The sequence below is a fragment of the Trichosurus vulpecula genome, chromosome 7 (genome assembly GCF_011100635.1).
Source record: "Trichosurus vulpecula isolate mTriVul1 chromosome 7, mTriVul1.pri, whole genome shotgun sequence".
NCBI classification, from domain to species: domain Eukaryota; kingdom Metazoa; phylum Chordata; class Mammalia; order Diprotodontia; family Phalangeridae; genus Trichosurus; species Trichosurus vulpecula.
This window is the reverse complement of record NC_050579.1, coordinates 107,350,604-107,364,831: the sequence shown is the minus strand read 5'-3', so window position 1 is coordinate 107,364,831 and position 14,228 is coordinate 107,350,604. Positions and strand designations below refer to the sequence as shown.

At 39.0% G+C, this 14,228-nt stretch overlaps 1 protein-coding gene and 1 pseudogene across 1 annotated transcript in view; one reads left to right on the top strand and one right to left on the bottom strand.

Moving 5' to 3' along the window:
• The window catches only part of PPIL4 (peptidylprolyl isomerase like 4), a 39,560-nt gene extending 31,006 nt beyond the window's left edge, over positions 1–8,554 (bottom strand). Inside the window, exons 1-4 of the mRNA XM_036769449.1 lie at positions 8,374–8,554; positions 5,014–5,081; positions 4,864–4,928; positions 3,784–3,901 (exon numbers count right to left, since the gene is read on the bottom strand). Coding sequence (XP_036625344.1) covers positions 3,784–3,901; positions 4,864–4,928; positions 5,014–5,081; positions 8,374–8,443 — 321 coding nt within the window. The 5' untranslated portion in view covers positions 8,444–8,554. The remainder of the gene's footprint in view (positions 1–3,783; positions 3,902–4,863; positions 4,929–5,013; positions 5,082–8,373) is intronic.
• LOC118856410 lies at positions 1,565–1,934 on the top strand (annotated as a pseudogene).
• Positions 8,555–14,228: the final 5,674 nt, after the last annotated feature.

The window sequence follows — 14,228 nt, the reverse complement described above, 5'->3', positions numbered from 1 at the left end:
ACAGTACATTAGTGTCCCAGTTTTCCCACATCCCCTCCAACATTTCTCACTTTTCTTTTTTGACACAGGCCTTTTGCAAACATTTCATTCAACCTTGTGAGGTAGATAATATCTCTAATTAGCACCCTCATTTTATAGACAAGAAAACTGAGGCTTAAATAGTAAAGTGGTTTGACCATAATCACACAACTAGTAAGCATAAGAGCCAGGACTCAAATCCAGGTCTTCTGACTCCCAATTCACCATTCTTTTCATTACGCTAAGCAAAAAAATAGAAAGAACTGGCCTAGAAAATATCCAAAATCTATTCTAGCTCCTTTATCCATTTCCTATTTAATTGACTTCTTTTTCATTACAGAATTTAAAAGGATTACCAGAGTGTTTTAAAAAATTAAAATTAAAAGAACAAATAAACTGTAATCAAGCACTTAAAAAAGGTTAAGTAGCATGATGATCTGATTCAGAGGTTGAAAATAATTTCCTTATGATGAAAATTATTAAAACATTAAAATGGGAAGAGGGGGGCAAGGTAGGAATCAGGGTACGGTCTACCATCCACAAGTCCTCCAACAGGTCTAGAAATTCACTAGACCAGATCCTGATAAGGAAATCCAGAAAAAGTCACTGTGTATCCTTTGTCCAAGCCAGTCTAGCATAATGAGACAGAAAGGGAGGTCTGTGGACAACAGGGGCAGGGGCAGGCCAAGAAAATGCTGTAGCTCAAGCAATCCAACATCCAGGGAGACGCCAGAACAAAAGGAGGTTCCAGATCCAGATCGGACCTGGACCTATACCATGGCACTGTAAGAGGGACAACTGTGAACCTGCCGCTCTGTCACCTACTATCAAGTTTCAGGTCAGAGTGAGAAGGGGGCCTGCTCACAGTGGTAGAGTGGTAGCTTTCCCAGGTAGGAGGCCCTGGGTGATGAACAGGAGAAAGTTCAGAAGCAAGCAGCAGAGGTGTAGCTCAACTCCAGAAAGACAGTGGAATCTCAGTTCCAGCATCTAGTCCACCATGCAGAAAATAAGCAAGGCAGGAATCCCAGACCAAAGGGGAATCTACAGTTCTGTCACTCAAAACCAACAGAGTTTTCCCTCTAACTGATCATGACACAGTCCAGCAGCACTCTACTCTTACATAGACCCAAACCAAGGATCAGATCATTCTGGGGTCAATGAAAGCTTGTAAGTCCTCAGAATGTCCCTGAGATCCAGGAATGACACAATACTCAAAAACCCAAGAAAACAGCGCCAGTAACAGCTCACTACTTCCCTCCAGAAGTGGGGCAGACCCCAGCCCTAACATTGAGATCAAAGTCAGGAAATGGGCTAGAAGAATGGGCAAAGAAAAAAACAAAAAGAACCCCACCAGAATGAGCTATTATGATGGCAGGGACATTCAAGACAGGATGGGGAGGAGGAGGAATCCACCTTATGATGACGTTTATGCCAAAACAGAACACTTATTGAAACAGAGAGCTTTAAGAAGCAGGTGGCCTGCCTCAGGGTGCTATTAGTGAGCAGCAGTCAGTACCCAAATCAACAGATTGTCCCCGGTCAAAGAATGAAGCCCAAGGAAGAGCCAAGAGGAGCTACAGTAAGAAAAGTATATGAAGAGGCTGGTGTCAGAAGAAAACTAGGCAGACTTCTGGGGATACTTGAGTAGAACCAAGACAGCAAGCATTGCACTTAGGTTTATGTTCTTACCATCACTGAAATATTGGAAAACTGGGGAAATTCTGTCAATACAGCAAGGAAGAGAGAATGGTTCAAGATTGAAGATGCCATTAATGTTCTTCAATGTACATGCTGAGTCAGGGGGCTTACCAACCAATGGAAATTCCATTGTTCCCACCCTTCTAGACAGCAATTCTTTAAATGTAACTTCTGCATAGACTTTGGAGTTGCCACCTACTGTAAGATCTACTATCTAAGTAATCATACAGTCTCACAGGGAGAGAAGTTTCTGTATTTGACATCCACATGTTTAAGCTCTTTCTGAATTTTCATATAATATGTATTCAGGCAGTATTCATATTTTTCAGATGCTTTGAAATATTTCCCTTTTAACAGTATAAAATATTTCAGTAACAGTATAACAGTATAAAATATTTCAGTAAACCAAAGCCAAAAAAAAAAGGATTTTTTTTAAGACGCCTTAACTATAAGCCCTCTCTCTTTCCCCAAACACATTTTTATTTTTCAGACTGCTCTACATTCTGGTTTTCAGAATTGGTCAGTTTCCACATTAACTTACTCTGCTGTGGTTGTCTGGTGGGTGTTGCTTTTTTTAAAGTATATCCAAGGGAGAAATAACTAGATACTTTCCTAAAGTATTGACCCATTGAAAGCAAGCCTCCTATAGTGGTTTTCAGTTTTTAAAGCTACTCATTTCAAAAGATTAAAATTTTTATAGTGCCACTTTATGTTTCAGTTATGTTATCGCCCTCACGATTTCTTGGAATTTAGAAAGAATTGATGTGTACTGAATTCCACCAAAAGAGGGTATTGTTTTGTATACATGTGATATCTTTTCCCCCCTTCTTATTTAAACATAGAACTCTTCTCCAATGCCCAGTATGGATGATATTTTACTATGAGCCACCTTCATAATACATACACCCTGGAAATATACAAAATAGGCTCATGAAAAAGATCACTAAGATTCAGATTCATCTTCAACTTCCCTTTGCTTTATAACCTTTTTGGGCAGAATGCCTTAGGAAAAATTCAAGTTATTGTTTTTAATGAAAAAAAAACCCTACTTTATACAATTAGTCATTTTCATCATGGTCTACTTTTTATTTTGTTTCATTAATCCACTGCTACGAATAGCATACTGGCATCAAGCTCAAATACTTTCTCATTCAGTTTTTGCATTCCTTTTAGTCTCTGGGAGCTTCTTGATTATCTTTTCTGGCAAACAATAGCCAACAGAATTTAAGATATCCAGGTATATGATGTGTGATGACAGGGAGCTTACGTTGTTTTGGAATCTCTTAAAGTGTTCTACAAACCCCTCAAATTTCATTCTCAATGAAAACTTAGGAGTGGGACATTTTTGCATCCCTTCAAATTTAGAAAAATATTATGAATAAGGTTTTTATTTACAAGTCTTAAAATGCTTAAGCCATTTAAAGCTAAGAATCTCATCCAAAACGCAAAGATTTCTGGAATTTCTTCTGCTCTAATCAGGTCAGAACTCAGGTTTATGTATAAAAACCTTTAGCACTGTGAAGAGATGTGGGGTTAAAAATCATTCTTCTACATAAACATTTGTAAATATTTCTATTTCCTGGAGAGTTCAAATCTGGCCTCAGACACTTACTGGTTGTGTGACCCTGGGCAAGTCACTTGACCCTATTTGCCTCAGTTTCCTCATCTGTCAAATGAGCTAGAGAAGAAAATGGCAAACTACTCCAGGATCTCTGCCAAGAAAATCCCAAATGGGGTCACAAAGAGTCAGACACGACTAAAACAACTGAACAATAACAAGAAAATATTCTAAATGGTAAATAGTGAGTGGAAAGTGGAAAGTACATATAATTTAAACATTTTATTCTTCAGTATACAAATTGTTGGCCTTCTTTTAAAACACAATTGTATAAAATGCTACTCTAAATTAAAATTGAGTATTGTTAAAATGGATTACTGAGGAAAAAAACATGAATTCTGTTAAAGTATAAGTCTCACCTTTCTAGAATTGCTGCAATAGATCTATTTGCAAAGGTTTCTCCCCATTCCTCTGACTTAGAAGGCTTATTTGCTCAACTATGAGCTCACCTGAGATCCATGTTGATCACTGCCATTGTTCACCATAGATACTGTGCCTTTTTTCTTGTGCTTAATTCTTGGCATTTTTTCTGCCTCAAAAAACCTTGCTTGATCACCATACAGTTGTCTGAAAATACAAAGCTCTGTTTTTAATAAGCATAAATAGGCAAAAATGAAATTATAATAAGGAAGCAGTTTTTCAAATAAAAACTATGATGAAATAGTCCAATTGTTTACAATCATTTTTGAATTTTAAAACGGAACTTACTAGTGAAAAACTGTTTCTGTAAAGATGTTGAATTTAAACATTTCCATCATTTCACTGGTATATTCATTAATTTAACATCAGTGAAGGAAACTCCTAAACAATTTTGTCTGGCTGAAACTTAGTGTGACATTGTAGGCATACTGAAAGATGACATAAAATTACACCTAAGTTTCTACTGAACATCAATCAGGACATCAGCATACTCTTCTTTTTTCCCTTCTGAAATCAAGAGGTACACACGAAGTTGAATATACAAAATAAATTTATAGCTTAAGGCCTAAAACAAGGGTATTGACTGTGTTGTGAACAATGTAAAAGAAAGCATTATTTATTCTCCTTATGAAAAAAATATAGCTTTTCATATTATAGACAGATATCAATCAGTAGGATGCTCAGAGATGCCTCCTCAACAAAGCACCTGCTTGATTTCTCCCACATATTCTTACTCTTCTCCCATATGAACTATCATTCACAAGCTAGGGACCAATCAAATGCCCTGAATCTGACACCTATGGCCTCATTAGCACCTTACTTGAACTCACTGGACTAGCCAATCCCAGATCATTTACAAATAATACTTTTGAGATTGTAATCATGGTTCCAAATATTACTTTCCACTACCTCCCTCCCCTCCCCATTTACTCTACACATTCCCTCAGGAAGTTGGACTCACTTGAAAATGCTTTAAAAATCATAAAATGATGATATAAAAGTAATTTACTACTGTTGTAATAAAGATGTATATATGGCCAAATGAAGCACACTTAACAAACATACATTTAGGAAATTCAATTTTTGGCATATAAACAAAAAATACTTACACAAAGACTGACTCTCCTCCTCGGCCAGTACCCATAGGATCACCAGTCTGTATAATAAAATCTCTCTACAAGATAAAAAAGGCTGATCAACTGATACTCTGAGTTGAATAACTTAAGCAATGAGGAAATAAGTAATGAGCACCAACTTACCTGTACATTATGAATGAGACAATAATTGTAGTACTTTATTTTGCACAACTTCAGAAAATTCAAGCAAGCTGAAAGAAATTAACACATTCTAATTCATCATAGCAATTAATGAAGAATTTTTTAAATAAGCAAACACAAGACAAGTTCTGAATTTACTTCAGTAACTATGATGGTTAACAGTAGACAATATATCTTTTTTCGTCCTTGTTAGAATGTAAGTACTAGAATAGGAATTATTTCTTTTTTGTGTGTTTTCATCCCTGGCACTTAGCCCAGGGACCTGCACACAGCAGGTACTTAGTAAATGTTTATTATTGGACTGATATATATTAAAGGCCTGGAAAAAAATCAGAAAGGGGATTGAAAAGAAATTTCATGCTTAATCTTTCAATTTGTTCCTTCTTGTTTTATTTTTAAAAGAATCTGTCGGGGCGCAGTGAGCAGAGCACTGGCCCTGGAGTCAGGAGGACCTGAGTTCAAATCCGACCTCAGACACTTGACACTTGTACTAGCTGTGTGACCTTGGGCAAGTCACTTAACCCCAAATGCCCTGCCAAAAAGCAAAAAAAAAAAAAAAAAATCTGTCAGCTGCAGACCAATAAAAAAGAGCTTTGTAAACCTTAAATTGTTATACAAATGCAAAAATTATTATTTTTATTAATATTGAACATATCTAATACAAGCAATCTTTGTTTTACTGGTCTGGTATAGAGAAAGTATAAATTCAGCAGATAAATATATTCTAGAATAAAATTATTTTTGAGAATCTTTTGTAAGCCTGGCGTTTTTAAGTAACTGAAATCACAAAATTTATTCAATACACAAATTCAACATTTACTAAACATTAAATGCCTATTATATATAAGGCACTGTCCTTCAATGACAAAGTAACTGGCTTGAAGGTGGATGAGACACACAGAAATAAATACAATGCAACTTACAATAAGAGAAATGTATAGGAGAAGTCACAGAGGCACAAAAAGATTAGGAACTAAAGGATCCTTCTTGAGCTAATAGTATGAAGGAAGCATTCACCACAGAAACAGAATCTGGGCCATAACTTAAAGAAAGGTTTCTTAACTTGGAATCTATGAACTTATTTTTAAAATATTTTGATAACCATATTTTAACATAATTGGTTTATATTCCCATGTATTTTATGCATAAGAAGGGTTACATAGGTTTCACCAGACTGCCAAGTCTGGTGCCACAACACAAAAAACATTAAGAACCCCCACCTTAAATGGAGACAAAGATTTCAGTAAGTATAGTAGAGAAAGTACTTGACTTGGAGGCAGAAGAGACCTGGGTTTGTATCCTATTACGATTTAACTAACTTTATAACTATGTCACTTAATCCAAGTCTCAATTTTCTGATCTGTTAAAAGGGGGTAGAAATGCTTATATTACATACCTCACAGGGTTATGAAAATTAAATGAGATTTTGTATATATACATATATATCTATATTTATCTACAGATAGACGGACAGAAGACATACTTTGTAAATGTTGGTTATTATTAAACAGGCTAAGATGTGTAACGGAGTGCACTGCAAAGATGGGTATGATATACATAAATGCAGAGAGGCCAGAATAGGCAGAATGAGGCCAGAAAGCTAATATTCAAGTTTGCTGGAACTTAAAATGCAATTTAAGTATGCAGTATGAAATTAGGATCTAACGGAGAGACTTAGAGGACCTTAAATAGCAAGGAAAATTTTGTGCTGTCTGCTTTTGGAAGATTCCTTCTGGCAGCTGTGCTTGGAAAGACAATATGAAGAGACCAATTAAAAACCTATTATGAGAAACAGGGGCAGGCTTCCTCAGACTCTCCCAAGGAGCCTCTCCTCACCCCACTTTACCCCCAACCACACCCCCTTCAGACTGCCCTTCTAAGATTACCTCCTACTGTTTATATATCCTGTATATCTGGGAAAAAAAACTCCCTCTGTTAAATACAGTTGCCTCTCCTCTGTGACTGTAGTCGAGGAAAGTTCTAAAGGGCTCCAGGAGGTGAAATGATAAGTCCAGGGTCATACCGCAAGACTCACTGAACCTAAGTGTTCCTGACTCAGAATCCAGCTCTCTATCCTCTAAGCCAAGCTGCCTCCCTTTGAGCACATCCATCCTCTTTTCTTGTTCCTTTGTTCTGCCCTCTGGGGGCAGACCTCAGGGTCTAATCCTCCTTCCACAAGACTTCCTTTCAAAGATCTGAACACAGCCAACTATGGTCCGTTTTCTGATGGGGAGCTTTTCCTCAGACTCCAGTTTTAAAAATCACATTCCTCTCTAGCCTCAAAACACTATCCTTAACAGTTTTCTCCCCAGCCCAAGGACACTATGCCTAGCAATAACTCACTAGTGGCCCCCAGTAAGACAAACTACTTTCCCGACAATTACTCACAGGAGTGACCTGTAAAATAAGCTATATATTTCCCCATCGCAAGAACAAGCTGACCTCCGAAAAAATTCTCTTGCTAAAAACAGGACTACCTTGTAACCATAGAATTATCATGTGTTGATTTCCAAAATTATCATATGCAATCCAGAGGTCAAGCTACAGTCATCAACTCTCAAAGCTATCTTGCTACAGATGCAATAGACCAAAAATACACCCCTGAGAAAGCCCTTCCCCGGGCTTCTAGTAGTGAATGACTCCGGTGACAACCTTGTAAGTTACCACCTAATTAGCATATCTGGCACATAATCCACTACATTTCCTATATAAGCTTTAGCATCATTCCTGCAAGTTCCTTAAGGAATCTACGTTCCCTAAGGCGCTCTGCGCTACGGTGTTATAATAAACCTTTGCTATCTTGACTTAAACAATGCTTGGGTCCCTGAATTCATTCCAGACGACCCCCTCCTGTACTCCAGTCCTTGAGGGATCCTTTAATGCCCCCCTCAAACTGCATCATTTCCATATAAACCCAAGGCACGAACAAGGGCCATCTCAGAACTTTCAACGTGGGAACCACCTGCGGCTGTGCAGATTGCAACTCGTCTCTGTTTTAGTCCTTATCTCCTAGGGGGCTGCCCGAGTTTCAGAGGCCACGGGCACAAGGCTACAAAGTGTCAGAGGCTGGAAGCAAAATTTTCCTGACCCCAAACTCATCACTGTTCCCGGCTGCCTCCAAAACCGGAGGATAATTTTGCGCGGTGGCAATACCCTCCTCCTCTCCAGTATTCCCAGAAACTTTTCCCAGGACGAAAATCAGGATCCAGTTAAAGGGGCTGAAGAGGTCGGAGCCACAGGTTCTAGGGGCCCTGACCCCGTCCCACCTCCCACCACCCACCACCCACCACCCAAGGGTCAGGGGCGGCTAAGAGGCCGGTGACCGCCGACGCAGCTCCTCACCCCGCGGCCGCTCCTCCGTGTACAGATCGATAACGATGTCCCCCAGAGTGGTCTCCAGCAGCACCGCCATGACGCCGGCGCCGCCTCTGTACCCGGGACGCCCAGACCCTTAAGCTCCGGCGGCTCTTCCGCGCCAGCGACTCTCCTGCGTGGCGCCTCGATCTTACGTCATCGCCAGAGCGACGCCGTGGCGGAGAGTCATCGCTATGGCGACGACGTGACGGAACCTCGTCACTATAGCGACGCCTCGACTTCACGCTCAAGACCACGCCTCCTTTCTTCCCGCCCCGCCCCCATTTCTGACTACCGCGAAAAGAGCTGCAGCTATTAACAGTTTTGTACCTATAAATCACTTTTCCTTATTATTTTATTTCTTTGGGGTATAGGCTTAGTGGGGGGAGGGGGGAGAAATAAGACCTGGATAATAGCTGCTGCGACCAGTTTGCTCACTCTCTAGGCATCTTTCCAAATTACTTTCCATAAGGGTTGGACCTATTCACAGCTCCACCCAGGGGGCATTAGTGTACTAATTTTCTCACATTTGTCATTTTCCTCTTTCGCCTGTACTTAAAAATCTTTGTAAAAATCCCCTCCCTATAAAGCAATGACTTATTAACAAAAGATAAGAAAGGGGGAAAAAAATCGGTTCATCCAAATTAACCAACACATCAACTGAGTGAAGGCATATATCATAACAATCAAACTGGATAAATCTAAGTACGCATCAAACCTGTAGTTAGATAGAAATTCTGCTACCCACAAAAGGGCGCATCAGAAAAAAAAAAACCACTGCAAGCATCTAGAAAGAAGCAGTTCAAGTATTAAGGGACCACAAACAGGACCCCAGAAGACTTGACAGCAACTACTATAAATAAGAGGAGATCTAGGAACACAAAATTCCGAAAGGCAAAAGAGATAGGCAAACAAACAAGAATAACTTACATTGTAAAGTTGAGTATAATCCTATGGGGAAACGGGAAACCTTTAAGCAGTAGAGGACATTAAGGCACTTTTGATGAAAAGAGTACAAACCACATGGTGGCACTATGAATCCAGGTAGGACTCTGTAGAACCCTGTGAAAGAGCTAGGGATTTATCAGAATGTCAGGGCATGCCCTCTGGGCAACTCCAACCATGCTCAGTTCCCTTCTAAGGGAGTCTAAACCACAGACTGCTGATGAGTTAGGAGGACTGGGAGAAAAGTAGAGTCCAACATAAAGGATGACTTGTAATGATTCCTTATTGCTATTGTACAAGTTCTGTGTATTTTCCGTATCTGCTTATGAGTCCATATGTGACATGTACACTTTACCCCCTTCTCTCTGAGCTTAAGTTCCCAGTAGCTAGGTTCTCCCCTTGAGGCCAGTAGCTACCAGCTCCAGTTCCATTTAACTATCTAACATTAATTAGCTTTTACAAAGGGATATTTACTGTAAAGATATAATAAGGACAAATATATAAATATTCCCCACTACCACCTCTTTAGAGACATGATCTCCCCTTATACTTCCTGGTGTATGAGTAGGCTAATAACTTAGCTTGGCTCTTTCCTAATACTGATTCCACCAAGGTCATAACCAAAAGCAACTTCTCTGTTGGATTAGCCCTTGTCTCAGTTACCACTAAGCTGGTATCCTGAATGTTACTCAGTGCTACAATGGCTCTGGCATTAAGACACTGGAATGTTGGGATGCTAGAGTGCCCCCTGAACCTTTTGCATTCACAAGGTCAGAGGATCCAATGTCCTTCACCTCAAAGGGAAAAGAACGATTTCAGAAGATAAGGAATGAGGACTTTTCACCAGGCCCTATGGCCTTGGAGGGGAAAAGACTCCTTGATGTTCCCCTTTATAATATTGTCTCTCACTAGCTACTGTGAAGGAAGTCACTGAATGCAGAGAAAAGGTCTCGCTGAAACTGTCTCAGGCCTTTTTGAAGATGCCTCCAGTTCCAGCTACATAGCCATTCGTAAAAAGGCTCCTCTCAACTGTGAGGTTATAGACCAGAACTAGTTACAGAATCTCTGTGTATGCTGTAGCCTATAGATTCCCAAAGTGGGTGATACCACCCCAGAAGCCCCCCAATGATTGAGGGAAAGGGGCGGTGGTAGCCTCCAGTGCAATTGGGGAGCACAAGGAAAGAAGAGAAGAGAATTTTGAAAAATCATTTGCACGTTTCATCTGTTGCATAACAGAGTTAAAGTCATAGTGATTATATTATTTTCCAAGGAAACACACAAAATGCAAGTTATAACCCATCAGGGGTCAGGTCTACTGACAGGTCTTAACACGCAAGTGATGGCAAGCAAAGTCCAGCATGCATCAGCAAGAATATGTGCACGTAATGACTTCTTTACAATAGGATACTCTAGTTACATGATGCATGATTGCATCAAAATTTCAATGAAGGAAAATACTATAAATTTACAATAAATTATTAAATTTAAGATGTGTCTTTTTTAAAAAATATTTTATATTTTTTGAAATGATGCAAATTTTAAAAATTAAAGCCTTAAAGAAAGTAGATGTCCAGAAGGCTCTACGTAGTTTTTTTTAAAGGGGGCAGTAGGCCAAATAAGTTTGGGAACCTCTGTGCCTCTCTAAGGCACTTCTTCTACAGCCATTATAACTCCCTCAGAAGCAGGTCTGCCAACTTCTCCAGATATGGAAGTTGCATAGGTTAAGCAAGCTGATGGGGTCTACACATGTGCCATACTCCAGTTACATGTATTTTCTGTAGGCGGCAGTAAAGACTATTCTGTACCTGATACACATTTGTCACCTTGAGTGCCTATATGGGATCCAGAGACCTGTTACCCACATTTGTGGAAACCTGGACAGCTCTGTTAGAGATTTCCCAAAGTAAACTCTGGTTTGGAACAGTAAATCAAAAGCAAATTTATTTTTAATGGTCACCCTTGAGATTAAATGTGGGCCATTTGAGCCCTTGTTGCACATTTGCAGTTTGTTTCAAACCTGAAATTTCAAAGATTTTTCATCAATAAAACAATAACCTCTTTTTCAGCTGAGGATAAAGCAATTTAAAATAGGCCAATGTAGCTATCCTTCAATCAATTTAATAAGCACTAAGTAACTACTATATGCTACATACTTGAGCAGACACAGAGGATACCAAGACCAAAAATGAAAGAGGTCCCAACTTCAAAGAGTTTAACTACTAATTGGGGTGAAATTAAACATATGTAGATAAATTCAAAATACATACAAAGCAAATACAAAGTAATTTGGAGACTTGGAGAGAGCATTAACAACTAGGGGGATCAGGAGGAGCCTTCAATGGAAGAAGCACATAAGCTGAACCTTGAAGGGTAGAGGTAGAGGGGAAGCATGGGAGTTAGTTTGTGCAGAAACAAAGAGATAGGAGGTGGAAGGTGGAATGTGTATGAGGAGCACACAAATAAACCAGTTTGGCTAGAACTGCAGGGTGTATAAGTAATGTGAAGTCAATCTAGAAAGTGGTTAGAATCAGATTCTTAACAAATAGCTCTCTTCACCTAGATTATTCTCTGTGATTCACTCTGCAGAATAATGTATGAGATGATCAAAATTTGAAGCTGATAGTTTTTTAAAATTAAATTTTATTTTCATAATGATTAACCTTCTCAACTTACTCCCACCTTCCAATGAGAAAGCAAGAAAAACAAAACCCCAGTTTATATGTATAATCAAGTAAAACATTTGTGCATTGGCCATGTCTAATAAATATACATACACATTCATACACACACACACACACACACACACACACATCTCAATCTGCACTCTGAATCCATCGCCTCTCTATCAGGAGGTAGACAGCATATTTCATGATGAGTCCTCTGGATTTGTCATTGTGTTGATCAGAGTTCTTAAGTCTTTCAAAATTGTTTCCTCACTTCACTTTGCATTTGTTAGTTCATACAAATCTTCCAAGATTTCTTCTCTTCCAAGGGCATCACTCAGTTTCCAGTTCTCTGATACCACAAAAAGAGTTGTTATAAACCTTTTTGTACATATCAGTCCTTCTCCTCTTTCTTTGATCTCTTTGGGATATATATAGCCCTAGTAATATTATTCCTGGGCCATAGAGTATGCACAGTTTAATAGCTCCCAAAGTTCCAAATTATGTTCTGAATGTCTGCAACTGATCACATCTCCAGTAACAGTGAATTAATGTACCTATTATAACACAGAGCACTCTGTGACCCATTTCCTGAAGATCAGGTAAGTAACATTTCACTCCTTCCCCAGGGTTTTCTGGTACCTTTAAGGGCTGTTAGAGTACTCTGCAAATGATTCCAGCCTCCACCAATGGTGTTCCCTCAATTGTAGGGTGAGTAGCACCCTGCACCCCAATTCCATTAACCATTAGTAGTCTAATTAACCTTTACCCAGAAATATTTACTTCAGAAGGTATTATCACAAATACACACATATGGGAGGCATAATTCCTAATCCCCCTTGCATCACTTCTCTCTGGGAAGGATATGGGAATTAGGTTCATAGCTTAGCTTGATTCCTATAGGGCACAGTTCTGTTCTGAGTCCAAAACCCCTTTGAAGCCCAAGTCCTAGGCACCTTGGTTTCTCTGGGTTAGGCTTCCTTGCTAGAGTGGCTGGCAGCACTGTCCCATGTGGAACCCTAGCTTCAACATCAACCATCAAACTATTGGATCTGGTGAGGATCACTGATGCCACCTAGAAACATTTCAGATCATAGCGCCTATACTGTGAATGAACTGTGATCTTTACCCTTGAGTGGGATAGTGAGGACCCCTCATGGAATCTGGGTCTCAGCCTTTTTGTGAATTGAGTGGGATAAATGGAGGTGGGGACTTTTTGGCATGGCTCAGGGCTTCTGATTGACAGCTAGGCCTAAGTTTCAAGTTACTAAGAATCACCTGAACCGTGTCCTCGACAAATAAGGATAAAAGTGTTCTTAAGAGTTGTTATTGGCTAAATTAGCATTTCCTTGCTCCTTGTACTTGGGTTAGATTTCCCCCAAGATTGTGAGCCTGAACTCCACCAATTGAGAGTGAAGGTCAGTGGTGGGAGGAGGATGGAACATGCTAAAGTATATAATCATGCTTTACTTCCTATACTGCACCTCTCCTACTAGCTCACTTTGGGTGGTGATGATGCCCTTTCTCCGGAGATCTTAAGTTTTCTGTTTCTACTTTGAGAGACTTCTGACTCTTTTAATTAATTGCTGGTGAGTGATGTCACCCCACATACCCTCTCAACATGGCACCTATACTGTGAATGAACCCTCCTCATGAACAGTATTTCTCCAGTTATTTAGATCTGTCTTTATTTGTGTAAGTGTTCTGTAATTATATTCAGAGTTCCTAAAAGTGTCTTAGCAGGTAGAGTCCAAAGTATTTTATACTATTTGTAGTTATTTTGAGTAGAATTTCTTTCTATCTCTTTTGTTTTGTTTTAATACTTAAAAGTTTTAATACTTTAAAAACTTAAGTTTTGTTAGTAATATGTAGAAATGCTGATGATTTGTGTAGATTTATTTTATGTACTGCAATTATGCTGAGGTTTTTGTTTCAATTCATTTTTTACTTGATTGTCTATTGATCTCTAATAATCTGCAAAAAAGTGATAATTTTGTTTCCTCATTACCATGCTTATTTTCCCAATTTTTTTCTTGTCTTATTTTCATAGCTAGCATTTCCAGCACTATATTAAACAGTAATGGTGATAATGGACATCCTTGCTTTACCACTGATCTCGTTGGAAAGTTTCCTAGTTTGTCCTCCTTAAAAATAATGCTGACTCTCAGTTTTAGATAAATTCTACTTATCAAAGGAAAAACCCACTTATTTCTATGCTTTCTAGTGTTTTTTTTT